The 25235-nt window shown below is 33.6% G+C and overlaps 2 protein-coding genes across 9 annotated transcripts; both read right to left on the bottom strand.

The window, feature by feature from the left end:
- Window positions 1-1112: 1112 nt before the first annotated feature.
- Window positions 1113-17005, bottom strand: LOC111707663 (uncharacterized). 8 transcript variants are annotated; one of them, XM_023480800.1, is made up of 16 exons: window positions 16106-17005; window positions 14639-15031; window positions 13569-14440; window positions 12584-12682; window positions 11318-11439; window positions 10626-10768; window positions 10199-10353; window positions 8950-8998; window positions 8357-8430; window positions 7004-7084; window positions 6593-6634; window positions 5889-5978; window positions 4882-4968; window positions 4395-4462; window positions 2443-3711; window positions 1113-1182 (listed from the first exon to the last, which is right to left on the bottom strand). In XM_023480800.1, the coding sequence occupies exons 1-15, from the start codon at window positions 16989-16991 to the stop codon at window positions 3600-3602; spliced, it is 3273 nt and encodes a 1090-aa protein (XP_023336568.1). In that variant the 5' UTR covers window positions 16992-17005; the 3' UTR covers window positions 1113-1182; window positions 2443-3599. The 8 variants fall into 8 exon arrangements, with proteins under 8 accessions (XP_023336568.1, XP_023336566.1, XP_023336564.1 ...); XM_023480798.1 differs by having other exon boundaries at window positions 10199-10350; window positions 13569-15031; XM_023480796.1 differs by having other exon boundaries at window positions 13569-15031.
- Window positions 17006-17023: 18 nt separating this feature from the next.
- On the bottom strand, window positions 17024-24643 carry LOC111707665 (coatomer subunit zeta-1). The gene is made up of 7 exons (XM_023480805.1): window positions 24564-24643; window positions 22638-22669; window positions 22224-22314; window positions 21221-21305; window positions 20919-21028; window positions 19114-19242; window positions 17024-17331 (listed from the first exon to the last, which is right to left on the bottom strand). Exons 1-7 carry the CDS (start codon window positions 24639-24641, stop codon window positions 17284-17286), a joined length of 573 nt encoding a protein of 190 aa, XP_023336573.1. The 5' UTR covers window positions 24642-24643; the 3' UTR covers window positions 17024-17283.
- Between the last annotated feature and the right edge of the window lie 592 nt (window positions 24644-25235).

Genomic DNA, 25235 nt, shown 5'->3' on the forward strand with positions numbered 1-25235 from the left:
TCTTTTTTATCTTTCAGAATTCACGAAGAATTATTGAAAATACAAATATGGGGTTATGGGGTTAAATAAATTCTTTTTTCTGCACCTTTCAAGCTTTATTGGAATTATAATTTGAATAAAGCAGTAAGCTAAAACTGTGGAATAGGATATCGACTGTTGCTCTAGTTTTATGATTTTGAATAAACAAGAAACACAAAAATTCACTTAGTAAGCATATTATCAAGCTAATAGTAAACAAATTTGCTTATCAAGGATATCAAATACACAAAATATTGATTTAAATGTCGTCCTCCTATTCAACAGTCCTAGAGAACGACTTTGAAACCCCCCCCCCATCAATTTTGTACATGACCACTTATTTTTCATTTTTCAGCAAAAATATTATATTTTTTTTTTGTTATTTCAGGTTAGGTTAGGACAATTTCTGGGCCGAGCGCTGGAGCTAGAACAGGCTGGGGGCCGAGCGCTGCGGCTAGGACAGGCTAGGGGGCCGAGCGCCGCCGCTAGGACAGGCTAGGGAGCCGTGCGCTGCGGCCAAATGATCAATTATACAAATCGTTCTCTAGGAAATTAAAACGTAAATTAGTTAACTGGAAAAGTGGTAAAATTTCTGGGTTCAAAATCAACTCAAATATAACTTAATAATTTAATCCAAAATTGGGCCTTCCGATCAAAAATGCAAGTCATTGAGAATCCAAGTTGCGATAAAAAAAAATTCCCTTTTATTATGAATCACTTGAAATAAGCGAAGGGTCTCTTTAAAATTGTGAATATTAGTCGAGTAGAAGGAAATAACTAGAGTTCTAAAGTAAAGTTTAAACATATTTTCAGTATAATTGCTTATAGTTAATGAGGAACAACTTGGAGCATTAAATACTATAAGACCACCCCTAGGTTCTACCCTCCTCCCACCTCCCTATTAAGGCACCCCTGAAACATTAAAGAGAATATATCATGAGACTGAGACTGCAATTTAAAAACATTTAATTATTTCTGCAAATATTTAAAAAAAACAGTTTTTTTCTCTCAAAACTAGATAGGTTTGCACTACATGTTTATTGAAAAGTTGTAATTTTGCTAAAAATATCCCCTTTTTCAACAAAGTATTCAATTAAAAATTTTACCTTTTCATTCAGCTGTTCACATATGGTTCAATTCCAGGGTTCAAGTCAGGTTTCACAGCTTTAAACAAACATTCGTCACAGCATATTTTTTATTGATTAAAAAACACCATTTCATTCAAATTGACAAAGACCAATAAACTACTTGTGTCCCAGCTTCTGCAATGGATTAAAAGGAGTGACCGGCAATGTATGGTAGTTGAGCTGAGAATGTAATCTTGTGGGAAAATATTTTAGTATTCATTTTAGACATATAAAACGTTTTAATGATGCATAATTATTTAGTTTCAGCGCAAAGTTGACGTTCAAAATCATCCATTTGGGTGGGTACGTTTTAAGAATCGATATTATTTAAATTATCAAATGACGACGACAAAGAATGTAAAAAAATTCTAAAGTAAACTAATTAGATGTTTAGGAACATATTTCACGATTGAAATTTTCTCAATAAATCAATTTTAGAATCAATTATTTCTTTTTCATTGTTATATTGAATTTCTTTATGAATATGTTTGCAGATTTCTTTAATTTCTTCTAATGTCGTCTTTGCAATAAAAATTGCGAAATCTACAGAAAATGTTTGTGAACAATGAGGCATTACAGAAACCAAAAACTGAATAAGATTACTTATTTTTGATGATAATAGTTAATTTTTGTTTTCTCAACCTGCTCCTGAACAAATAATTAGTTAACTGTAGAATTGTTACTGCATTTTTCGTCGTTGTTATTGTAATAACTTTTAAAAAGTCGATTCTCAAAACGTAACCACCCAAATGGATGATTTTTAACGTCGACTTTGCGCTCAAACTCAGTAATTTTACATTATTGAAACATTCCACAGGTCCTTAATTAATCCTAAAAATATTCTGCACAATCCTACATTCTCAGTTCAACCATCATATGTTGCCTGTCACTCTCTTTAAGAATGGTTCAAAAGTAGAGATCAGAACTTATGTATGATTTAGCGCTTATCTACACCGCCCGAACTTAAAGCACAGTGGACACTCTGAATTTGAATTATGCAGGGGTTGGTGGGTTGGTATTTTCTCGAAAAATCTCCCCCCCCCCTTTTTGAAAATCATTTTGTTCCCCAAAAAGTTATATATTTATGGGTTTTATTTGCTGAATTGGGAATGTAAATGATTTTTAGGGTGAAACAAATCAATTTTAGAGTAAAAAGTAAAAAAAGTATGAAAAAACATCCAAAATCATTCCCCCCCCCCCCATTCTGAAAAATACACACCCCTGACAACACAAGAATTTAATATGCACAGTGAACATTTTTGATTTGAGTTTTGGATATAAATAGATCGTATCTCACCTAAAACTGTTCAGCAGTCAGTGATCTAATTCTTCAAAGCTTCATTTTAATTTCTGAAATAAAAAAATTAAATTCATAATTTATCATTTATCATATTATTAACAATTATCTCGTTGAATTCAATATGTCTCATTCATGAGATTTTTTATAATTTACTAATGCACAATCAGGTACTGGAGTCAATATAAAATATTTTTACATGTAACTTTATTTAAAGATTTCATATTTTACTAATTATCTTGTTTCAATATTTTTATATCTAATTTATGTATTTATTGATTAATTTTTAAAAATATCATTGAAGTAAAAATGAAAGGACAGGTAAGCATGAATGCAAATAACCACATGTGTAAGGGATAATTACAAAATGAAGACTTGAATACACTTGCTGGCTGTAAATTTCAATGTTTATTTCTAAGTAAACAAGGGAGGGAAATAACGAGGGGGGGGAGGGGGGTGCATAGCAAAATTTAAGAGGGGGGAGGGAGTCTTGTTGCTGTTTTATTAATTAAGCTATTTATCTCTAGGTACAGTGAGACCCACACGGACAGAACAAAAAGACGACTTTCGGACCTTAATTATTAATTAAAATAGAGTCCCATGAAACTGAAACACGTATCCAGATTCTTTTAACTTTTAATTTGAATTAATTCCAAGCTACTGATAAAACTCTAATTGGTCGGAACCCAGTAGGGATACCCAAAAAGAGAGGCTAAGTAAAAATAAAAAGTGTCCACATTAGATATCGAGATTAAGCGATCAGGATTAGGCGTATCCAACGCAAAAGTTCCTAGTTCAGATATAAGATTGATGTTTTTAAAGAAGGAGTGTTGAGTGTTGATCCCCCTGAACTAGTTCAACCAGCTGGGCTAGGGTCAACTTGTTCAATATCCACTCCAGGTATAAGTTTGATATCTTTACAGAATGGGTGTTGACCCCCCTGAACTAGATCAACTAGCTGGAAACGGTTCAACTTGTTCAATATCCAGGTATAAGTTTGATATCTTTACAGAATGGGTGTTGACCCCCCTGAACTAGATCAAACAGCTGGGCTTGGGTCAACTTGTTCAATATCCAGGAATAAGTTTGATATCTTTACAAAATTGGTGTTGACCCCCCTGAACTAGATAAACCAGCTTGGACACGGGTCAACTTGTTCAAAATCCAGGTATAAGTTTGATATCTTTACAGAATGGGTGTTGACCCCCCTGAACTAGATCAACCAGCTGGACACGGGTCAACTTGTTCTTCAGATCATGTATCTTCGTTCTAAAACAGGAAATTTTCTTTATTAAATATGTCTTTTTAAAGGAACCGTTCACTTTTTTGGGCCATTTCATGGTATTAGTCTTACTTTGCAAAGACAACTGTGTCTCGACAAAGGGACCGTCCCTTTGCTCTCGAATTCTGAACGAAAAATCTGCTTTTTCTCCGGCCATAGTTGTCTTTGAAAAATAGACCAATAATAATCAATAGCTAATAAGCTATTTAGTTTACCCAGAAATTACCCAAATAAGTGAACGGTCCCTTTAAATACTGACACTTCTCTCACAAGAATTTTCATTTTCCCATGAACTAGGCAATTACTTTTGTTAATAGATAATAAATATAGCAATTTTTAGATTTTTCCAATTGTCAAAAAGGCCGCCAAGATAAGACAAAGTAAAACAATATTAAGAATGTGTCAAGAAAGTCGTCTTTGATTTTTAATATTCAAGCATAAAAACGAGGCTGTAAGTGTACGTCGTACACGAAACTTTCTTGTATATTAAAAATTAACGAACCTCTTAGATTTTGATTTGTTAAATTTCTATTTTAATTCAGTTGGGAATAAATCTCGCATACGATTTTGCTAGATCAGATGATTTCAGCTTTGTCCAGGTTGCTTTGGAGCATAAAAAAGAAGATTTTTTATATCAACAATGCCCTTCTTTTTAAATTTCCTGCTTCACCTGTGTTTGTTCAGATTATCCATTCTAGAGGATCGAAACCCGCAAACCTCACAGGGAAACGGTTTCTCCTAAACAATTCATCAGAAAATTAACAAAATAAATGAATTTATAAAAACACGAGTAATGATTTCAACTTTTATATTTGCTTTACTTGCAAGCAACATTTGTTTTTACAATACTTCTAAACAAGCAATAACAATAAAACATTTTGAAATTGTTAAATTTGATAAATTTTCTTAAATTTTAAACATTCTTCTTGTGGTATGGTTTAGAATTTTTAAACCCCGACCATAACCCCCCCTCTATAAGGTTATGTCGTTTTGCTATAAGTCGGATACAAACATAATATAATACGGACAACAAGACACATATCTAAAGATTGATGCTTAATTTCTGTCAGTCTCTACCATAGATTCTACTTCATCGCACAAACCGTTACAGTCAAGAGAGTAATCAATCATTCAACATATCAATCAATCAATCAAACCTTAGAATGAACTGCTCTGATGTGTATCTTGAGTCGTGTCAGAGTTCTAGAAAGTTTTCCGCACTCGTCGCACTTAAACGGTAGGTCCTTGGATTACAGGATTATATTTTTTTTTTGTCAAAATCGTTCCCCCACCCTCTTCTTTAAAGGGAGTGTTCGCGAAAAATGAAAGGGGTTATAGGCTTAATGCGATAAAAAAGCGCTTTTGATCGCTACTAATTTTACTTCTATCTGTTGCGTCTATAAGGAGAAAATTGTTAAAGTCGTCTCATAACGAATAACTTAGCGCCCATACAAATTCAGAAAATTGCAACATACAACTTAGACCGTAAAAAATCAATTCAATTTCAAACAAATCATTTAGATATTACAACCTATAGTCATTGATTATCTTTCGCCACATTTGTATATAGTTTATATTTTGAAATATTTCATTTTTTTAGAAAACGTTTTAACGGATTTCGAAAAATGTGAGTGGTATGCGGCATTCTTAGGTAGTTGCGCAAGCGACAAGAGAAATAATCAAATTCAAAACAAATTAATTAAAAAATATTATAAAATATAAACTATATACAAATGTGGCGAAAGATAATCGATGACTATAGGTTGTAATATCTGAATGATTTGTTTGAAATTAAATTGATTTTTTACGGTCTAAGTCATATGTTGCAATTTTCGGAATTTGTATGGGCGCTAAGTTATTCGGTATGCGACTTCTTTAACATTTTTCTCCTTATAGACGCAACAGACAGAGGTAAGATTAGTAGCGATCAAAAGCGCTTTTTTATCGCATTAAGCATATACCCCCTTTCATTTTTCGCGAACACTCCCTTTAAAAACCATGCTCCCATCACCCTTATGTCTTTGGAATTTTTTTCATGTCTTTTTTTGCTCAAAAAAGGGAGGATAACTTAAAAGTTCTTCCAATTACATTTCTTCATATCATAGGCTGATATAATTTTAGTCAGTGAGGAGGGGGGGGNTGATAAAAATAAATATTCTGCTGCCTTGAAGTGACTGAATTGTTTATGCTGTCTCATAAGATAGGGTCGAGTAAACTTTTCTTTACAGATATCACATTCATACTTCTTCTTATTCTACATAAATTAAACCATTGGAAACTAGTACCGGAGAGAATAAGGTTATACTCCCAATTCTGGGGCTCATTGGAGTTACAATCAAAGGATAGCTTCAATAAAAATTACGAAGTACAATTTTTAGAAAAAAAGGGAATTGAGTCTTGGTCACAAACTCAAAGTTTCCCATTCCTATATCTTTGAAACCTGTGTCCGAATTTAATGAATTTGAAAAATCGGTTTCAATTGAGCCATAGCTTAAATCTTGAAACATAGAATACAATTTTAAGTGAAACCAACCATATTTGAGTCGCGGCTTAAATTGATATTTCAAACTTAAATTTTTTGATCTAACAGAAATCATAGTTTGAAATATTAAGATCCATAAGATGTTTAAGAAAATTAGAGAGTGTGGCAAAGACTCAATTCCTTTCCGAATCTTGGCAGGATCAAGAACCAATAAACATATTTGGGGGCCATATCAGATCCCACTAATTAATTGGTTGTCTTTAATTCGATCATAACTACGTAATTAAGAATAAAAAACTAAGAAATAAGATTTCCACCGATGTCAAATCACATTAAAAACAATAAAGAATACTATAAATATATTTTTTAATCGTGATTTAATTTCCCTGGTCGTGAGTAAGCAGATGCCGATGTAAATAACTCTTCACCTAAAAATATATTTAATTTTTTTAAAGTTTACTAAAAATAAAAACTTCAAACATTTTTTATTGGAAATGTTGATTTGCGAAAAAGAATTCTTTACTTTAAATTCTACGTTTCAAAAGCTTGGTAGTTTTAAAATTACAAAATAAACGATATCAGCATTTAATCAACCTCAGAGATTCGACCAACAAACAGTTAAAACGTTTAGGGATTTCGGCAATAAAAGACCATTTGATCTCCAGAGTAAGAATCAGATTTTGCTCCTTTCGACCATTTGCTCCTTTTAAAATATTAGTCAAATGTTAGAACAATACCCTAATAGACAAACAGATTTACTTTTAAATAAAAAATTGTTGTTTTTAAAATGTATTTACCCTAAAAGATGCTCCGCAGATTGTACAGATAAAGTTCCCATTTTCATGCGTCTTGATGTGTCCCCATAAGGTTGAACTAGCCTTTAAATAAACATTATTTTTAAAATATCTGAAAAACACTATTAAACAAGTAAGTATTTTTTTTGCTGCAGTTTTCAATTTTTTTCTTTTTCAGCCAACCTTGGATATTTTACCACAAATGTGTCAACTAACCTTGAATATTTTACGACAAATGTGGCACTACCATTGAATATTTTACCACAAATGTGGCACTAACATTGAATATTTTACCACAAATGTGGCAACTAACCATGAATATTTTACCACAAATGTGGCACTAACATTGAATATTTTACCATAAATGTGGCAACTAACCATGAATATTTTACCACAAATGTGGCGACTAATATATTGAATATTTTACGACAAATGTGGCAACTAACCTTGAATATTTTACCACAAATGTGGCACTAACCTTGAATATTTTACCACAAATGTGGCACTAACCTTGAATATTTTACCACAAATGTGGCACTAACCTTGAATATATTACCACAAATGTGGCACTAACCTTGAATATTTTACCACAAATGTGGCAACTAACCTTGGATATTTTACCACAAATGTGGCACTAACATTGAATATTTTACCACAAATGTGGCACTAACCTTAAATATTTTAACACAAATGTGGCAACTAACCATGGATATTTTACCACAAATGTGGTACTGACATTGAATATTTTACCACAAATGTGGCACTAACATTGAATATTTTACCACAAATGTGGCACTAACCTTGAATATTTTACCACAAATATGGCACTAACCTTGAATATTTTACCACAAATGTGGCAACTAACCTTGGATATTTTACCACAAATGTGTCACTAACCTTGAATATTTTACCACAAATGTGGCAACTAACCGTGGATATTTTACCACAAATGTGGCACTAACCTTGAAAATTTTACCACAAATGTGGCAACTAACCTTGGATATTTTACCACAAATGTGGCACTAACATTGAATATTTTACCACAAATGTGGCACTAACCTTGAATATTTTACCCCAATATGGCACTAACCTTGAATATTTTACCACAAATGTGGCACTAAAATTGAATATTTTTCCACAAATGTGGCACTAACCTTGAATAATTTACCACAAATGTGGCGACTAACATATTGAATATTTAAACACAAATATGTCAACTAACATTGAAAGTTTTACCACAAATGTGGCGACTAATATATTGAATATTTTACCACAAATATTTCAACTAATCTTGAATATTTTATGACAAATGTGGCAACTAACCTTGAATATTTTACCACAAATGTGGCAACTAACCTTGAATATTTTACCACAAATGTGGCAGTTGAATCTCTGACAGGAAGTTTCAATGCTGGTAATTTTCTTACTATCTACAAAAATAACTATGCAAGGATAAAAGATTCAAGATAAGAAAAAGGATGGATAAATAAATAAAGATATTTATCTAGTCATCTAGATAGATAGATAGAAAGAGAGTTTACGATTTTTTAACAAATCCCACTGTGATGTGGGACACTCAGTATTTTAAACTTTAAAAACTTCAATTGTAAGTTTTACAGTGTAAATATAAAGTTCAGTCGCTGACGAAGCTACGGGCTATAAACAAAGATTCTCTTTCAGGTTTTTATTTAACAGTGAGAACTAGAACACTGTGGAATAGGAAGACGACTTTAAATAAATACTTAAGTGTATTTGATATGTTAGAAAGCAAATAGCTTAACTAGTAACTTATTAAGTGAAATTGGTCTGTTTACACTACACAATTGCTGTGTTTTATGTTCATTGAACTAGAATTCAAAACTTGAACCTAAATGTAGTCTTTCTATTACAAAGATTTATGGTTGCCACTGTATACAAATTTAAAATCTATTTTAAAAACTTGAATTTACCTGCCTTGGTTTTGTAATTGATTTCCAGCCCTGGCAGAAGTCTCTCGTCCTTCATAAATAAATTATCAAGGGTATAATATCTATATAGAAATGTGGCTTGTCTATCTGTTTGTATCCAATAAACGTCAAAACGGCTGAACCGATCGGGCCCAAATTTTTTGTGGGACATCATGTGACCACAGAGAAGGTTTATGAATCATAAAAAATTTTAAAAAATGTGTTTTAAAGGTTTTTAATTTTGTAAAAAAAATTTAAATTCTTGAAAATCCGCGATTTTTTTCTAAAAAATCCGCAACATTTTTTCTTCTTTGTTTTAAAATGTAAACAAAAAGAGCATGTTCAACATTTAAATAGAAGATGGGCGCGAAGCGCCCTAAAAGCCTCGTGTATATATATAGAGCTCTTATATTTTCTAGAACCCCCCCCCCTTTCCCTCTCTCCCACCAAAAAGTCGTGATCTTCGAAGGCTGGCATGAAAGAAAAGCTAACAGAAGAAAAAATTAAATGATGAAGGAGAGAAATGAAGAAAAATGGAATATTACATGTTCCTAATTTATAAAAATTCACAAAAACAATAAATGTTAAAAAAGGGAATAAACGAAAATTGAACTATTAATCAAAGGTTTCTCATATGCTGGTTCACCCTATTGGCTTACTGGGGTGTTGTACACCGTTCAATACATACTTTTTATCTTATTACTCTGATTTTAATATACTACAGAGGTCAAAAATATATTTAGGGAGAGTAGTTTTTCAAAGATTTTAAACAATGAAAAATTGGATATCAACTGGCATTTCCCTCTGAAAATTCAGCAAAAAAAACAAACCTGGAAAACAGGAAGGGGGTATAAAATAGAGAAATATCCAAGATGTTCCTGCATCTTGTATTTTACATCACATAATCATAATAATCAAAACATATTAAGTATGAGGTATATTGTGTACTGAATTCTAGAAAAACTAGGGGTGTATCGGCTTTTTAACCCGCTTAAAAAATCAAAAAACTAAAATAATCAACTTAAATAAAAAAAAGTAAGCATTTCCATTCCTTTTAACTATGTTTCAGGGAAATTTTTTTGAAGGGGGTGGGGCGTGTTAGATGTGTGTTCACGCAGTCACACAATCAATCGATGCAATCAATCCATGCATCATGCATCAATCAATCAATCAATCAATCAATTTTATAAACATTCGTATTCACACCCTTTACTTTATTAATTGATTGAATCAAAAGATAGAATGATCTAACCTCTTGTTCTTCTTCTTGACTGGACTTGGATGTTGTTCTATTTTTAATATTTCTTAAATGAATCTCCAGAGACTTTAACGAGTTGAAGACACGAATACAGTGCTTGCATGAAAACCGACGGCGTTTTGGCAGTTCACAATCAGAAATCAAATCTTCTTAAAAAAGGGAAAAATATTAGATTTCCATTTTAATTTATTTCCCACCCCCCCCCCATCTTTGAAATTAATTATAAAATAAACACTGCTGAGCTGAAAACTTTAGAATGGGATATCCTTAATCCCGATCGGTTAATTAATCTGGAGATTAATAACAAGAGGAGAACAAGCAATATTTAATCTGGAGATTAAGAAAATCAGGAGATCAAGCATTGATCTCGATATCCATCATTCTAAAGTTTTCAGCTCTGTATAATTATTTTTTAAATCACCTAATTCCTCCGAGTTATTTTCTTCACTATATTTCTCGTCCTCTTCTCCACTGTTTAGATGAAAAATGTTGCAGAAGACTTGCTGACAAGAACTGCAAAGGGTTCCTTGCTCAGCTATTCCCCGACACTTCCGGGTCTTGTACCTGTAACATCCAGTTTATTTTATTTTAATCTTCCTCAGTCGTGAATCTATTGAGAGACAAAGGTATATATGACCCTAACCTCTACTCGGACTGAGGGGTGACTCTTTTATTTATTTATTTATTTATTTATTGAGAGACAAAGGTATATATGACCCTAACCTCTCCTTGGACTGAGGGGTGACTCTTTTATTTATTTATTTATTTATTTATTGAGAGACAAAGGTATATATGACCCTAACCTCTCCTCGGACTGAGGGCTGACTGTTTTATTTATTCATTTATTTATTTATTGAGAGTCAAAGGTATATATTATATTTTCTTGAATAAGGATTCAAAATATTTGCCTTTTTATGAAAATAGAGAGTGGTTGAACTAGAAACAATCGGTTCAAATACTAGTTCAAGCTCTTTACTTGCTAAATTATAAACAATATAATTGTGCACGTTTGTTAAATCAAAGAAGGGCATGATGCCAGCGCTACAAAGTCACACCGGCTTTGACCAACAAATAAAAATGTTTAATAATATTGATGTAACTGTTAGTAGTGACCTGAACACTCCCTTAACTTGATGAATGGTGAAGAGGGCAATATGTTGGTTTGAGTTTAGAAGCGGTAATATCCTAGCTTCGTCCACTCCACTACATATATTCAGAGATTCAAACCTCGACAACTATTCACAAATATTAAATATATCTTTTCTTAATTTTTTTCTAAATGTAATGTCGATGTATTTTTAAGTGCCACTGCATTTTAAGAGTTGTACAATGTACTTGTCTGATTCTGAACAGCACTGTCGAAGATATCGTCTTTAAAGGGACAGACCGGCTTTGTAAGGTAGTTGAACTGAGTATGTTGTGGACACATTCTTTAGGATTCATTTGAGACATATAAAACTTTAAGAAGATCTGTAAATCCCGAGTTTGAGCGCAAAGTCGACGTTCAAAATCGTACTTTTGGGTGGATATGTTTTCAAAATTGTTTTTTTTTTATTATTAAATAACGACGACAAAAATTGTAAACAAAATTCTACAGTAAACTAAATAGTTGTGTAGGGACAGGTTGAGAAAATAAAAATTAATCTTATCATCGAATACAAGTAATCTTATTCAATTATTAGTTTCTATAATCTCTTAATTATTCACGAAGATTTTCTGGAATTTTTATTGAAAAGACGACATTTGAAGAATTTATAGAAATCTGTGAACAAATTCTTAAAAATTAGAAATTCAATATAATGATGAAAACGAAATAATTGATTCTAGCATTGATTTATTGACAAATTTATTCTGAAAAATATGTTCCTAACCATCTAATTAGTTTACTGTATAGTTTTTACTTTATTTTTCGTCGTCGTTATTTAATAATTTTGAAAAAAACCGATTCTGAAAACGTACTCACCCAAATTTATGATTTTAAACGTCGACTATGCACTCAAACTCAGTAATTGTACATCGCAGACGTTTTATGTGTCTCAAATGAATCCTAAAGAATTTGTTCATAACACTGCATACTCAGTTCAACTACCTTACATAGCCGGTCTGTCCCTTTAAGTTACAAAGTAACCGTAACAAATTGGGCAAGTAAGTCTTAAAATGAATAGTGACTTGAAATTGCGCCGACAGTTCTTTTAACTATATTTATGCAAATTAATTATTTCTTTGCAGCATCTTTACAATAAAAATAGGGGTTTAATTAATCAATCAATTAATCAATATTTCCGACATGTGGCTTAAATAAGAGGGCGTAAACTTCTTCATTAAAAATAAGTAAATTTTACTTTAAAAAATTTAATAGTTTTTAAGCCTTAGCGGTACCTGTGCCACTGCTTCCTTGATATTCGTGAAACTGGTTTGAACAGCGGTCATCTTATTCAGATATACATCCAGCCGTATTCTGGACTCATCCAGACCATAATAGGCTTAATGNGGAGATCTACCAACAAAATATATTTTTTTTTGCAAAAAGTTTTATTCCAGCCATGAAACCCCCTTACAAACACATTTAGTTAAAAACTAATTTCCTAGTCGCAGTTCTAATATAATGCACATTACTATACACCTCTTTCAAACAATGATTTTATCCAATTAAGTCCCTTATTTCGATATATCGTTTTTTGATTCCATAAATTTCACAAAGAATATGAGAACTTCAGAATTGTACAGTTGCTTCTCTAAAAATAAGACTTTAACATAGACAACCTCAGAGGGGCGTACGAGGGCTTTTGTTTAGGGGGGCACACAATTTGCGCGCGTAAGCGCGCAAAAAAAAATTTTTGGTCCCCCCCCTTAAAAAACCCTTTTTTTGAAAAAATATTAATACCTTTTTTAAATTTTTTTTGCCCCCCCTCTCCCACCTGGACTTATTTTGTTCACCATAAAAATACACCAAAAAGACTACTTTTTTGGGTGTTACTAACCTTAGAGTCTAAAAATTATTCCTTTGCTTGAAAAACTAACTTTTTGACTTTATAAATTTATCACTTAACTCCATCACAGCTAACTAAAGCAATAATCACAGCATCATTAAAAATTATATTTTTATGAATAAACGAAATTTCTTCTGAAATTTTTAGATAGAATTTACTCAATCTAAATTTTAACCAAATCTTTTAAGCTACAATTTTCTTGGGATTTGCTTGCACAAACATTTCAATGATATCTCAGTAATGAGCCTAAAGTGCAAGGTCGTCAAGTCTGCTCTTCATCCTAGTACATCTTCTGTAATGAAATATTCTCNATAAAGCCCTCGTACGCCCCTGCAACCTCATCTCAATCAGCCCCTTAATCTCTCCTTTTTTTACCTGATACAAATGCCTTCTTCCAAACCATTTAAGCCAGAAGAGTTGAGAAAAACAAGTGTTTCTTCATCCTTCGTATATATTTTATATTTCTCGCTCAGAGCATTAATGAAGTTAAGATTCGGCTGTTCTTCAGCATTTTTAGAATCTTTAACATTATCAAGGCTCAAGTCTTCCTTTATTACATCATCTTCAGTAGTAGACTGGGAAGTTATGTCAGTTTGAAGAGGGGTTTTGGCAACCTCAGGAGTGTCAATTGAATACTGAAGAGAGACAGGAGGGTCAGTTTTAGCAGAAGCAGGCTCATTGTAAGTAAAATCTTCTTGTTGAACTGTTGTAGAATTCATAGGGGCACACTGGAGAGATAAGGAATGAGGATCATGTTGGGATGAGGAGTAGGGAGCGGAGGGTGATCGAGTAAGTTGATGCAAACTTGATGAATGAGGATCACCATGCGTAAGTTGATGAGAACTTGAGAAATGAGGAGCACATTGAGCATTTGAGGAATAAGGATCACAATCTGTGGATAAGGAAGGAAAAACTTTATGAGAACCTGAGGTATGAGGGTCAAATTGAATTCTAGGGGAATGATGGTCACGCTCCTTAGATGCTGAATGAGAATCAGGGTGCACTGATAAGTGCTGATTCTTTTGATCCCTGAAGGGTGATTGAGCAGCTTGATGCTGATCCCTGAAGGGTGATTGAGCAGCTTGATGTTGATCTGTGAATGGGGATTGAGCAGCTTGATGTTGATCTGTGAAGGGGGATTGAGCAGCTTCATGTTGATCTGTGAAGGGGGATTTAGCAGCTTGATGTTGATCTGTGAAGGGGGATTGAGCAGCTTGATGTTGATCTATGAAAGGGGATTGAGCAGCTTGATTTTGATCTGTGAAGGGTGAAAGAGCAGCTTGATGTTGATCTGTGAAGGGGGATTGAGCAGCTTGATGTTGATCTATGAAGGGGGATTTAGCAGCTTGATGTTGATCTATGAAGGGGGATTGAGCAGCTTGATGTTGATCTGTGAAGGGGGATTGAGCAGCTTGATGTTGATCTATGAAGGGAGATTTAGCACCTTGATGTTGATCTGTGAAGGGGGATTGAGCAGCTTGATGTTGATCTGTGAAGGGGGATTTAGCAGCTTGATGTTGATCTGTGAAGGGGGATTTAGCAGCTTGATGTTGATCTGTTAAGGGGGATTGAGCAGCTTGATGTTGATCTGTGAAGGGGGATTGAGCAGCTTGATGTTGATCTGTGAAGGGTGATTGAGCAGCTTGATGTTGATCTATGAAGGGGGATTTAGCAGCTTGATGTTGATCTGTGAAGGGTGATTGAGCAGCTTGATGTTGATCTGTGAAGGGAGATCGATTTTCTTGATGCTGATCTAAGTAACAAGCAAGAGCATGAGGGGCTGGATGAGAGTGTAAATGAATATACTCTGCCTCTGACGAGGCTTGATACTCATGATCTGAAAAATAAATTCACAATTAGGGTTTCCATCGAAATGTTTGTTGAGCGAAATTCGTAAAATGAATGAACGAAATTCGTTCAAAATTTTCGCAAATTTCGATGCATTTTCACGAAGTTTTCTACCTCATTTTTGCGAGAATTTTTAATTTTCGCAAAAGTTTCGACCAATTTTTGTTCGATTAAAATCGAAATCTTTCCATTTCTCAACATGAAGATTGTATTTTTGCAAGAAAAATAAGATTTTGAAGGAAAGTCGAAAATTTTGAACAAATTGTGCCAAAAAAATTTTCGCGAAAGAGATTGAACGAAAATTTAGAAACCCTATTCAAAATAAACTAACTTTTAGAAATAGTTTCAGTGTATGTCCTATCATAACTTATAAACCCTTGACTGATTGGCTTCAAATTTTGATAGTTGAATTCGATAGAACCACGCTAATTTTCTGATCTTGGTATTAAAAATCTCTGTTGCGAGGCTCGACTTTTAATGAGCAACGTAAGTTTTCAAACTAAGCTGGGTTCCCAAGCTAGTATAATAATAAAATAATAATATTTGGAAATCGCAATATTTTCAACAACTTTTTAGTGTATTTATTTGCATATTATTTACGGTGAGCATTTTACTAAAGTTCCATCGTGTGCCTATTTTATTCATTTGATTAAATGTCAGTTATTATTCTGTTCTGATAGATAATATATAATTTATATATAAATTGTGATCCATTAAGTCTAGAACTTATTATTTGCTTCCTTTTGTTAAAGGCTTTCTAAAGAGCTATACGATGTTAAAATCCAATGACTGGAATAGATGTAGTCAACAAATTTGAACAGCCTCAAACCAATACTTTTGGAGTTTTGTTCAAAAATAATAGGGGGCGGGGGTTCCCTGGGACCCCCCCCCTCCCCAGCTGGAATAGGGTTAATATACATGTAGTGCTTCTTTGATAATTTTCCCAGTTAATTATTTACAAGCTCTTGGATGAAAATATATGTATGTCTCAGAAAAGGACGAATTTTGAATAAAATTATTGATTGAAAAAAATTTAATTTTCGGGAACAAATCATTTAATTACCTAAACTTTCAACACTAAGTATTTCAACGTAATGAGTTTCTTCCTCCTCAATCTCAGATTCACAGTGAGCCAAGTTTTCAGATTGTGCACAGTGAGTCAGATTTTCAGTTGCTGCAGAGTATTCAACATTTTCAGTTGATGTAGAGTGAGCCAAACTTTCGGATTGTGCACAGTGAGCCAAACTTTCGGATTGTGCACAGTGAGCCAAACTTTCGGATTGTGCACAGTGAGCCAAACTTTCAGTTCTTGAAGAGAAAGATAAATTTCCAAACTGTGCACAGTGAACCAAATTTTTAGTCTTCCCCTTGTCTAACCTCTTAGTGTCACTAATATATACAGTTCTTTCACTAGATATAGTATTTGACTTATCGTACTGTACCGTTTGTACAGAATCAGTCTCGTTGTACTCTACCGCTTGTACAGTGGCAGTCTCGACGTGCTGTACCGCTTGCAGTACCACTTTAACAGAATCAGTCTCGTACTGTACCGCTTGTACAATATCAGACTCGTCGTACTGTACCGCTTGAACAGAATCAGTCTCGTTGTACTGTACCGCTTTTACAACATCAGGCTGCAAAGTTACAACACTACTAGCCGTAACATTCAGTTTTTTACCACCATCATCTTTTACATACACAATGTTATCAGTTTCCATTATTCTAATGTCGTCTTCAGATTGTGATTCTAAATTCAAAGTTTTAGAATTTGTCCGAATAACTGAAATTTGTTGAGCGCCAGGTTGATCTTCTAGTATTGTGAGGGGGATGTTTAAACTGTTATTTGTCGATAAAACCAAACTTAAATTTTGACATTCTTGAGTGTCCGTTTTAATCTGAGGATCAACTATTCTAGTCTTTAGATCCGGTCTCTTATCCGTATTATTCATTTTTTTCTGAAAATTTAAAAATAAACAACAAATTAGGATAAAATTTCTTTATTAAAATATCACTGTTTTCAATACCATCATTGATTACAACATTTATAACAAAAGTAGGAAAAAACAAAATAAATTAAAAATCATAATTAAATATTAAATGCAACAACATATTGTGTGACAAAATTGTGAACTAAAGCTATGAGAAATAATTGTTTAAAAGTTTAGAGGAATCTTAAATTTAGAACATTTCTGTGCACCAAAATATTTTGCTGGCTGACGATTTATCATTGGCCGCCGATGTTTACTTGAGAAGAGACCACTTCAATTGTTCCTTGGCCGACTGTAAAACCTAGGATATTACAGAGATCGTTAAAAAACTAACTTTTATTTATTTATATTATAAATTCAGAAAAACAATTTATTAACTGCAAAAGACTCAACTAAAAACAAATAATTGCATAGCTTTTAAATCATAATCTGAAAGGATTTTAGCCATTTTCGTGCTCGTCTTTAATGTAAATTGCAGGAGTCTGGTTGGTTAATTTCTGTTTGTGAAAAAAAATTAGAGTTTACAAAAAAATGAAAAAAAGATATTCTTATCTTTACTAGTGTTTAAACATAAAATTTTAACAAAATTATTGTCAGAAAAGCATCCCAATATTATCTCAGATTAACAACGTCATAAGTTTTTATAAAAGATAAGCAAACACTTAAGTTTTTTTATTCAATATAAAGAGATAATTCTTTTAAGCCAAATCAGACAATTTTACGGTTTCTAAAAATTAAATTGTTATTCAAATCACCATTTTTTATTTTATTTTGTCATCAACAATTATCTTTTTTAATCATTGACAAAAATTCCGTTATTTCCCCCTAAAAATATTCCGTTATTTCCCCCTAAAAATAATTCCGTAAAAATATTCCGTTATTTCCCCCTAAAAATATTCCGTTATTTCCCCCTAAAAATAATTCCGTTATTTCCCCCTAAAAATAATTTATTTCCCTAATGTTCAGCGAGAAAAAAAACTAAAACGCATTCCGCGTTAACATTCCTAACTTCTGGGGGGGAATGAATATGATTTTCAAATGGAAGGGGGGGGGGAGATGTTTCATCAATAAAATATACACCCCTGTAAAAACTTCATGTGCACTTAAATTCTCTAAGATGTATTCACCTCAATAGAATAGTAACAACTAGGCAATGTCAGATTTCAGGTGAAAACTTTAAAATGAATAAAACTTCACTACAATAGGAGAAGATATCGAATTTCATTGTTTAGTAGTCCGTATGAATTTGTTAGACTAAGGCTGATTAATTTAAGAACTAAAAACACGACACAATAATCTGTTTTTTTAACTATAAAATCTCTTCACTACACCCCTAGGTAAACGATAACTAGTAAAAAGATATGAAAGAAGTTTAAGGTTGGAAGGTTGAATCTCAACTGACCAGGATTATGAGGCAAATTCCAGGACAAACAAATAATAAGAAATCTCAGATTAAACAAATATGAATTTTTACAAATTTTTACAAACAATTTGAACATCAAATCATGAATAATACAACTGATAATACGACAAAAATGACCAAAAAGTAAGAAAAAAAAACAGGACAAGCAGGAAAAACGGTACAAACAGGACAAACAGGACAAACGGGAAAAACAGGACAAACGGGATAAACAGGACACACGGGATAAACAGGACACATGGGACAAACAGGACAAACAGGACAAACGCGACAAACGGAACAAATTTGACCCTCGGGACAAACAGGAAAATGACAAACATGACAGAATTACAAACATGACAAACATGACAGAATGACAAACATGACAAACAGCACAAAGATGCCAAACATAGAAAGTCCTGTGAAAATATCACCAACGTGTCAGATTCTAGGAGAATTAGAAAAAACGTAAAAGCTCTTAAAAAAGAAGCGACCGTGACATGACAAGAATGACCAGCTGGATCACCGAGATAACCTTTTTATATATATACTAGCTCAAGTGCCTGGCGTTGCCCGTGGAATTTGAAGAAAAGTTTAAAATTTCCGCCAATTTGATCCAGCCGTTTGGCCAGTTATCGCAGATATATACATATCAAAGACCTTTATTATATATATATATATTACCTGTGCTACAGTTTGCTCTCCTAGAGGAATATCATCTGCTCTAAGAGCAACTCTAGCAACGAGAGCAGCAGGGTCTGCTTCAAGGATAATACCGTTATCTATCATCTCATCTAGGGCAAGCATGACCACCTGCAATATTTGTTTTTATGACGATCCATTTCATGACGATTCATTTTATGACGATCCATTTTATGACGATCCATTTTATGACGATCCATTTCATGACGATCCATTTCATGACGATCCATTTCATGACGATCCATTTCATGAAGATCCATTTCATGAAGATCCATTTCATGACGATCCATTTCATGAGGATCCATTTCATGATGATCCATTTAATGACGATCCTTTTAATGACGGTCCTTTTAATGACGAACCATTTCATGACAAACCATTTTATGACAAGCCATTTCATGGCAAACCATTTCATGGCAAACCATTTCTTGACAAACCATTTCATGACAAACCATTTCATGGCAAACCATTTCATGTCAAACCATTTCAAGGCAAAACATTTCAAGGCAAACCATTTCATGACAAACCATTTCATGACGATCCATTTCATGACAAACCATTTCATGGCAAACTATTTCATGACAAACCATTTCATATCAACTGCTTCTTGATAAACTATTTCATATCAACCCATTTCATGACAAACCCATTTCATGACAAACCATTCCATGACGATCCTTTTCATTACGATCCATTTCCCTGCAAGGAGAAAATGGTTGAAAATGCTTAATGCCCAAGAGCGGAGCCTCCATGAAAATTTAATTGTAGTTACAGATCATAATATACTTTATCTTCTTCGCCGTTGAAAACTAGTTTTACGACTGGAGCTGAATTTCTTGAAAAATGTCGTCTTTGTTATCGAAAATCTTCGAAATTTCATAATCGATTATTCTCAAAAGTTACATTCGCATTATATAAAAATAAAAATAAACATTATTATATGTTAATTTGTTTGAATGATCAGAATTTAATTCCTGTATTGTAATATATAAAGAATCTGTTATAAATATAATTGAACACGGTTTGAGTGGTATAAGGTAACTCGTGCGAGCAGTTTTTTTAAACCAGTTTTTTAAAAGAATATTGACCAGGTGTTGGCTATTATGTCTCTCAAGAACTTTTAGAGCGGTAAGATTAGTAGATCTTAATTGAAACTTTGCTTTTCATGTGTATTTTGACATAGTTAAAAAATGACTTTAAATACATTTATGAAAATGAATGTAGGTACGAGTAGACGAGTTTTCAAAATTCATGGCCATACAAAAGTCGCAGTTCCCGCTTTTTCAAGAAGGAGTATTATTAACTCCAGAAATGTCTAGGAGGCAGTGCTTAGGATCCGAATCCGGAGGATCCGCAAGATTTTGGCTTCCTTGATCCGGATCTGCAAAAATATGCGGATCCACGGATCCGGATCCAAGGGGTAAAATATCAACCAAAAACTACAAAAAAAAAAACCTTTTTACTCCTAAAACCCAAATCAGAACTTTTGAAAAAAAGAGAGATAAAAATTTCCTCATTTCTGAATGGTTCATCAAGTTTTAGGATAAAAATAAGCGAAAAAAATAAAACAAAAAAGTTGAAAATTATTTTTTGTTAAAAAAATTCACTAAGGAATGACCTGGATCCGGATCCGGATTCATTTTTTCAATGCGGATCCAGGATCCGGATCCGCATCAAATTTAAATGGATCCTAAGCACTGCTAGGAGGGATAGACTATCAAAGAGTACATATTTTCTTAAGTACGGGTTCTTTACTGCCGAAAAGGATAAAATAAATAACCACCAACCTCTAGGTTATCTAGCAGAGATCTCCTATCTACGTTCTTCCGAAGGATTTGAGAAACGGAGTTGTAAATACAATCCAGTACAGACATCAGTACAAGCTCATTCTCATGTACTAAACATAGTTGAAATAGAGAACAATACGACGACACAGTGCAGAAATTGTGAAAAAACCTATATTTTTTCAGTCTCAAGTACAAAACATGGGTATTGATAGAAACTCCATTCTACGACTTTAAAACCAGTACTAGTAAAAAAACAAATTTTAAAAAATCTTAAAATTGGCTATGGGGGGGGGGCTTCATACCTGATCCAATAATATAGAAGAAAAGATCAACGTTGCTCTTGTAAAGACAAGTCATCCCCTCGTACATAATAATCTCACTGTTTGCCTGAATAATAAAGGATTTAAAAAAGGTGCTTAGGATCCATTTCATGTTCATACTTTGCTCTAAATAACGTAAAAAATATACTACCTTTAAAAATAAGAAAAAATATTTACAACACACTTTTTAAATGTCACATGGAATTCGGAATAACATGTTGGGGTGCTTCTGAGAATAAAAAATCAAGAATATTGAAAATATTAAAAAAAAAAGGCTAAAAGAACAGTTTTTAAATTCAAGCTTCAATGCACATACAATTCCACTTTTTGGAAAACTAAATATTTTGAAACTGCATGATATTCTTCAATTGAAAGGTTCAATTTTTATGTACATATACTTCAATGAACGACTTCCCGAGTAGTTTAATAATATATTTTGTGCTTTGTCTCATCAAAACCGAACAAAATTCTTAAGATTAGAAAGACCTATAGGAAAAGTATTGGAACAATTTCCTAAAGTTTTCCTACCACAAAGATGGAATTCATTGTCACTAGAAATAAAAAAGTCGTGGATAAAACAACTATGTATCTGCAATTTGAATGTTCAAAATCAAACTGTTATTCATGTATTTCTGAATAAATAAATGTGCCATCCTTAGTTCTGAGCCAGCTATTGATTCTGATTAAGATAAATAACTCTCCCCCCCCCCCCCCCTCTCTCTTCCTAATACTTTCCCCCTACTTATTGGACGAAACACCTCCAATTGTATGATTTAAAAATTATATCATACGATTACATCCGGGTTTGCCATTAAAGACGACCAATGTTGGCTTGGCAAATCCCGTCATTAAAGTGTTAGTTTAAAGAATATATTTATGTAAAATTATGTACTTTCTTTACATGGCTACCATTGTAAATCGGCCATTGCCATCTTTACATGGAGGGCCAGTTGAAAATACGCTTACAGTCCCTTTAGTATTTTACCTTATGCGTTTTACCGAACAAATTCTTCTCAAATTTTTTCTGTTCCTGTGGAGTACTCAGAACTGAGCTGTCATAATATTTTGCAAGAATTCTAAACATAAACATTTTATAGTTTCCAAACAAGTGTATGACAAGAGAAAACGGATTGCCGAAATTCAAGATAATAAATTTTGCCACTGAGTCATATAATTATTTTAGAGGTATGGCCATGTGGGCCGCACTTGAGAAAATTTAAAGTTTCTCAAATATTTTTTTGCACACATACTTTACGCTAAAACATGGTTTAGAAAACGTTTTTTGAAAATAAAAGAATCAAAATCAGCAATACATCATAAGACATTATAATGGAATATAAAATGATGTAAACTGGGGGGGGGGGNTTGAAATTAAGAATGTAGTATTGATTAATGCTACCTTGTACCGTTGTTATCGAGAATCAGAACCGCCTAACATTTTAATGCTTGTCATTTGATTTATTTCGTTCAAATTAATTTACGTGGCGCCATAGGTCTGAAATTTTCAGTGGGATATCTTTAATCTTGGAACGTTTGATCTCGATATCCAATGTGGGCACTTTTAAATTCTGGGATAAATGCTTGATCCCACAGTTTAAGTTATCCTTGCAGGGTTAGCCCACTACTACACGATATCAAATAGGAAAAAAATAAATCCGTAAATCTGCATAAATGGAGGTTAATTGTTGGTCCCGAGATTAAAAACACAATGCCCGATGTCGTTGTTTACAAAAAAGTGTACTGCAGTTTCTGCAAGATATAATTACCAAACCGGACTAAGCAGCACACAGTTTGTTGACATTCTTCACAGAAACTGCAGTACTCTAAGATGTCAACAAAGACATTGAGGTCCCTTGCGTATTGTAGCTAAAGCTATAGCGTGTCGGGCTAAAAAATTCGTTCTGCAAGTTTCAGAATGAAAATTGTAACATAAGTTAAATTTAGAAAAGTGAAAAAGGGCTGAATATGTTTTCGGAGTGCAACGTTAATTATCATTGACTGAGTTAAAATTTTCGGAAGTCGTAATTCGTTAATTTGTCATTTATTTACGTCAGTGCAGAGCTTATGGTGCGGTTCTAAATATTTGAAATTTTATTTTGTTCATGTTGATTTTAACCGTTTAAAAAAAATATATTCTAATTCGAGATGTGCAAATGTAAGAGATATAAATAATTCTTACTGTCCATTGTGCATTTTGATCAATAAATAGATTTGAATAATAATAAAATTATCACTGACTGACATGAAAATCTTAGTGAACATTGTACAATGTACAATAAAATCTTAAAAATACAAGTGCAATGAAAAAAAACCGGTTCTGTTCTTTGAGAACGATTTTTGACCCCCCCCCTCATATCAATTTTGTATTAATGTAGGGATAGGTTGAGACTATTTCTGGCCGAGCGCTGCGGCTAGGACAGACTAATGGGGAACGAGCGCTGCGGCTAGGACAGGCTAGGGGGACAAGCGCAGCGGCTAGGGGGACGAGCGCTGCGGCTAGGGGGACGAGCGCCGCGGCTAGGGGGACGAGCGCCGCGGCTAGGGGGACGAGCGCCGCGGCTAGGGGGACGAGCGCCGCGGCTAGGGGGACGAGCGCCACGGCTAGGGGATTAGCGGCGCGGCTAGGACAGGCTAGGGCCCGGGCGCTGCAGCCACATGACCAATTTTATCCATGGTTTACACACCAGATCCATGTAAAAATTGTTGGGGGGGGGGGGGGCCAAAATCGCTCTCTAGGAAATATATATAAAAAAACACCTTTGACCTGCAATATGAATTAAATTATGTTTTTATTGCACAGGACACCCCCCGACTTAGACTGAATGTGACCTAGCGCTGTTGTTATCTGCTATTGCTTTTTATGCATTTACATGAAATCATTTATTCAGTGCTTAGGATCCGGATCAGTTGGATCCGAAAGATCATGGCTTCCTGAATCCGAATCCGGATCCACAAAAATATGCAGATCCACGGATCCGGATCCCAGGAGTAGAATAGCAACCAAAAACTGCAAAAAAAAGTTTTTATCTATATACCCAAATCTGAACTATTGAAAAAAGAGAGATTATATCAAATTTTATCAAATTTAAGAATTGCAGTAAGGGGAAAAAAGTAAGACAAAAAATTTGAAAATTCTGCTTTGTTAAAAAGTATCAAGAAATCTTAAAGAAATTTCCTGGATCCGGATCCATCTTTTCCGGTGCGGGGTTACGGATCCGGATGCGCATCAAAATTAAATGGATTCTAATATTTAATATATATATCTCAGAAAGCATCCCCCCCCCCCCGTTAGGATCCTACAGTTTATTCACTGACAAGATTTTTCCTTGATAGTTTCTAATGCAGGTTCTAAATGCATGGCCTCCAAACCCATCTTTTCTGAAAATATAGCTAAAAATAACATTTTAAAGTATGGTATTGATTATAAACCAAACCTCTTAAAGTAAAGAACTGGGTGTCATATCCAAATTATTTTGAAAATAATCGTGAGGATTCGAAACATGCATCAAATTACTATTTTACAATTGAAATTGAATAATTCTGGATGTCACAGCTGTGCAAAAAGGTTTGCAAATATATGTGGTTAATTCGGTGCCTCTATAAATGTATACAATTAGTTTCATTGTTTATAAAAAAAGCGACATTACTGACTACAGATGAAAAATAAAAATAATTTTGAAAATAATGAAATAGTTTGGTTTGGTCGAGAGTAGTGACGTGTAGTAAATACTGCACAGAACCTCATTCTTCTCCTCTGCGCACAATCTTTGAAACGCGCTATAATAATAGTATTAGGAATTGTCGGTGTCATATAGTGGAAGTTCAAATCTAAAATTATTATTTTCTTAGTTTTTGACAAATTAAATCCAAGAGGGGGGTGTTCACTGTTCAGTGATATTGGGGAAAGTCCACCCTGTCTTGCAATTTAGCGATTCATGAATTTCTGCAGAAAGGAAAAGGGGGTTTATTAAGTATTATTTTTATACTTTTCTGCCAC

The sequence above is a fragment of the Eurytemora carolleeae genome, unplaced genomic scaffold (genome assembly GCF_000591075.1).
Source record: "Eurytemora carolleeae unplaced genomic scaffold, Eaff_2.0 scaffold732, whole genome shotgun sequence".
In the NCBI taxonomy this organism is placed as follows: Eukaryota; Metazoa; Arthropoda; class Copepoda; order Calanoida; family Temoridae; genus Eurytemora; species Eurytemora carolleeae.

Bases quoted from the DNA above. Each gene is read 5' to 3' on its own strand.
- LOC111707665 (XM_023480805.1), bottom strand. From the start codon at position 24,641: ATGTTATTTTTAGCTATATTTTCAGAAAAGATGGGTTTGGAGGCCATG. The intron at 22,315-22,637 runs GTAGCATTAATC...GTTTATGTTTAG, and splicing joins CTCGATAACAACGGTACAAG to AATTCTTGCAAAATATTATG. The intron at 17,332-19,113 runs GTAATATATATA...GTAATATCCTAG, and splicing joins GAGAGCAAACTGTAGCACAG to GTTTTACAGTCGGCCAAGGA.
- LOC111707663 (XM_023480796.1), bottom strand. From the start codon at position 16,991: ATGAATAATACGGATAAGAGACCGGATCTAAAGACTAGAATAGTTGAT. The intron at 10,769-11,317 runs GTCACTACTAAC...TGGATGTTACAG, and splicing joins CAAGTTAAGGGAGTGTTCAG to GTACAAGACCCGGAAGTGTC. The intron at 4,463-4,881 runs GTTTGATTGATT...TGAATTGTTTAG, and splicing joins TCAGAGCAGTTCATTCTAAG to GAGAAACCGTTTCCCTGTGA.